Here is a 4,227-nt window from a genome sequence, read left to right on the forward strand (position 1 = left end):
GTGATATACTTTTTCTTTCTTTTGGCCTTTGCGCATTAAATTAACATAGCACACCGCTTATTCTAAATGCTATCATGCCGCCTCCGCGGGTTAGCAGTCGGGTCGCCCGTAAAAAAAAAGAGGTCCTTCCCTCTCAAACATTAGTGATAATGCAAGCGATCCTGAAAATCAAGAAGCGATTCTTAACCTAATCGCTAGCAATCTTAAACCATTAAAACCACTGGCTAACGATTCTTCCGATAGTGATATGGAAGTCAAATCAATCTCACACAAAGTTCCCCTGCTACTTTCCAAACAAGAAATTCAGTCCGAAAAAATAACCGTCCCTCTAGATCCAGTAATCCCAAGTGTCTCAAGTGATTTAAGCTCCTCGTCTCTCAAGAGGCAAATTCAAAAATCTCAAGAAGAAGACAATTCTGTTCCGAAAAAATTCAATGCTTCTAGAATCATTCCAGACACAGTCCTTAACAATAGATACACCAAATCCTGTCAAGGACCATTTGAAATTGTTATCATGTCCACAGAAGCAGCCAACACTTCCATTCATCCCCTCACAGTGGGCCATCTCCTCAGCTCCACTCTCAAGAAAGACATAGAAATTAAAAAACTAGGCTTCTCTAAAATATCTGCCCAATTCAAATCACGCGAGGCAGCAAACAACCTTATCAATAACCCAATCCTCAACGCCAATAATCTAATCGCCTATATTCCTTCTTACAGAGTTTCGAGACAAGGAATAATAAGAAACGTTCCACTTGACCTCACTAAAAGCACTATCAAGGAAGAAATAGACTTCTCGGTTGGGATTAACTCTGTGCGTAGGCTCAATAGAAAGGTTATAGATCCATCAACAAGATTGGTAAGCTACGCACCTTCCAAATCCATCGCAATCACCTTTGAGGGACAGAACATCCCACAGTCTCTTTACTTGTACATGGTCAGGTACGAAGTTTCTCTTTTAATCTCAAATCCCTCCCTTTGCTACTCCTGCTATCGCTATGGACACATCAAGTCCCAATGTAGAGGACAATCTCGCTGTCCCCTCTGTGGGGATAAATCCCACGACAATATCTCTTCTTGCTCAAATAATAATCAACCCCCTTCATGCATCAATTGCAAAGGCTCTCACAAAATTAATGACCGTTCCTGCCCCGAATGGCTCAAACAGAAAAATATACTAGAACTGGCTGCCCACAAAAATATTCCTATTATAGAAGCCAAAAAAATCATTCGCGGTAATAATACCAGAACACCCAACTTTTTCAACTTCTCAAACTTTCCCGAGCTTAATAACTCTCCCACCCCAGACATGCTGTACTCCACCTCTCCATACAACACATCCCCCTCTCCCTCCCCGCGCTCATCTGCGCAGGTCGTTAGTAGCTCACAAAAGTTTCCTCATTATAATCCCCATCACTCTGCTTCTTCTTCTAACAACCCTGCCCCCCAACCGCATTTGCCTCCACACACTCACTCTTCCTCTCCCTCCTCCCCAAAAAATTCCCTGTCTCCTCTTTATCTCAATCAAGGCAATCAGGGTCCTGGCCCCACAGTCAATAAAGTCTTTCCTATTAATGCCCTTCTTATCTCACCAGACGGTCGTCTTCCATCATACTCCAACGGGATAGCCATCCACCCGCCTTCCTCTTCCACCCTACCCCACTCTCCTGATCCCCCTCCTCTACCCATTCTTTTTTTTGTAACGGAGGGGAAATGCATTTACGCATACCCCGCCCTGAGGGGTATCAGGGCGGGGTTATGTGGGACTCCCCCCAGCGAACCGGGGAACTACCCACTAAAACCCCTCCGGGGTGTCATCCTGGGCGATCATGGGTCCCTCCGGAAACTGGCATTTGCACTACTTCAGAGGGGCCCCCCGCCCATGAGCCACCCATGTTGAGGGGGGTGTTGAAAATCCCCCCCTCAAAGTCCCCGATATTGTGGGGGACACCTGCCCTACGGCACCGTATTAATTGGCAGGGGGGGGAGAGAGGCCGGAGGGGGGCAATTCCCCCGCCTCCATGTCAACCTCTATCCTCCCACCACCCGTGGTGCCATCCTCCTGTGTTAGGAGGGGGCCCGCCGCTTCCATCGCGGCAGGCGGGGCAGCCTTCCGCTGCGTCGCGGTCGGCCCTCCCCTCCTTCCCCTCTCGGCGCGGGGGGAGCACAGCCTCTCGCCCCCACGCAATGGTCCGCGGGGCACCCCAGGTCCGCACAAAGCGGACATCTGGGGGACCCCGCCGGACACCGGGCTGCAGGATGGCCGGGTGCGCCACACCGGTAGCAACACCCGGACCTATCCTCGCTTCCCGTGCAATGCTGCCTGACATGGCCGATTGCCAGGCAGCGGAAGCACCGCAAGGGGCGGGCACGGAGCACCTCCACCTGCGCCCATGCCCACCCCACGCGCACCCTCCCGGCAGCCGCCGCCCTCCTCACAAGGGGGACGGATGCCTGGACCCATATGGTCCTCGGGCCGGACAGAGCTCCCCGGATCTTCCCGATCCGGACAACCCCGCCCGTCGGCCCCCCGAGTTCCATAAGGGCCCGCCTCACTTCCTCGGGGGTTACCGAGCTGTCCAGCCCCCTAAGTCGCATCTCCGCGAGCTTAGTGGGCCGGACAACCCGGACCCCTGTCCCCTCCAGAACCCCCCGCGAGCTGTCCGCCAGCCGGTCCGCCAACTCCGCGGACGTGGGGGGCTCAGGGTCCTCTGCTCGAACCCTCCTCGGCCCGGGGACCTTGATCAAGGTCCCCCCATTCGCGGCACTCCTGATGCGGGTATCAGCAATGCCCAGGCCCGAGAGATCTATGCACTCTCGGACCCGGACCATCGCCGCCCCGACGGAGAGCCCCGACCCCTCCGGCGCCGACAGCAAAACCGCTGCCGGCCCCGGGGGACGAGACCCCCGCACCCCGACCCTTCACGGTCGCGAGGCCGCCATAGGCCCCCCTCTCCTTCCCCCCCGGCAGGCTCTCCCGGCCCCGGTGGAGGGGACTGGGGCGGGGCGGGTCCCTTTTCGCGGGTCCCGCCTCCACCCCCCTCCTTCTTTCGCACCACCCGCACCCACTCTCCCCCCGACTGGACGGGTGGGGTGGTGTCGGAGGCACGTGCTGGGCCCGGTCGGGGTTAGCGGGAGGAGCCGCAGCCCTTCTCCCACCCCCCTTCCGGGTCTTGCTCTTCACGGGCCGCTGGGCCCGGTCGGGGTCGGCGGGGGGGGCCGCAGCCCTCCCCCCGCCCCTCTTCCGAGTCTTAGGCACGGCCGGTTCATCGCCGGCCCCGCCACCGCCCCCGATTCGCTTGAGGGCGGACATCAGGCGCTCCTCCACGCCTCTGAGGCCCTCGGCCAGGAGGGCCTCCACCTGGGCCATCGAGAGAGGCTCCGACCGCTCTCCCGTGCCCATTCCCCCTCCCTCCCCCCCAAGAGGGTGACGGGGGCGGAGAATCCCGGAGAGTCCCCGAGGATCCTGCGGGCGCGGCCGCGCGCAGGGATGAGTGGCCTTCACTTGGACACAGTACAATTGGAGACGGTGCAAATGGACACGTTACAAATGGACACGAGATTGTGCACACGGTTCAATTGGACACAGTGCATTTGGACACAGTAATTTTGGATACAGTAGCTTTTGGACACATAAGAAAATACGCATCGTTTACTTGGACACCGCTCAATTGGACACTGTTCATTTGGACACCGTTCGTTTGGACACAGAAAGATGCGCACCATTCATTTGGACACCGTTCGTTTAGACACCGTTATTTGCCCACCGTTCGTTTGGACATCGTTCATTTGACCACCGTTCGTTTGGACACCGTTCATTTGCCCACTGTTCGTTTGGACACCGTTCATTTGCCCACCGTTCGTTTGGACACCGTTCATTTGCCCACCGTTCGTTTGGACACCGTTCATTTGTACACAGAAACATGCGCACTGTTTGTTTGAATATGTAACAGATGGAGAGAAATAAAAATCATTTTGGGAAAATATAATCAGTATTCTTATAACACTTTATACTGGTAAATCTATGTAAAATATGAAATCGTGAAAAGGAGATACATTTGAAGGTCATAATATCTGTCAAAATAAAATATATTTATACTTATATATCTCTGATACTGATGTCATTAATTTTACATTGCTTTTAGCACTTTGTTTAGCCTTTCGCATATTTGGATATCATGCATGGATACAGTGGGTTCCGCCCCCCCCTGCGGAGGGGCTCCACTT

At 54.5% G+C, this 4,227-nt stretch overlaps 1 protein-coding gene across 1 annotated transcript in view; it reads left to right on the forward strand.

Moving 5' to 3' along the window:
* The first annotated feature begins 247 nt into the window (after positions 1–247).
* LOC138943081 (uncharacterized) overlaps positions 248–4,227 on the forward strand; it is a 4,723-nt gene continuing 743 nt past the window's right edge. The window contains exon 1 of the mRNA XM_070313598.1: positions 248–1,314. Within this exon, the coding sequence (XP_070169699.1) occupies positions 248–1,314 (1,067 nt within the window). The remainder of the gene's footprint in view (positions 1,315–4,227) is intronic.

Source organism: Polyergus mexicanus, unplaced genomic scaffold (genome assembly GCF_030449975.1).
Source record: "Polyergus mexicanus isolate NDT 795.1 unplaced genomic scaffold, iyPolMexi1.0 SCAF_25, whole genome shotgun sequence".
Taxonomy (NCBI): Eukaryota; Metazoa; Arthropoda; class Insecta; order Hymenoptera; family Formicidae; genus Polyergus; species Polyergus mexicanus.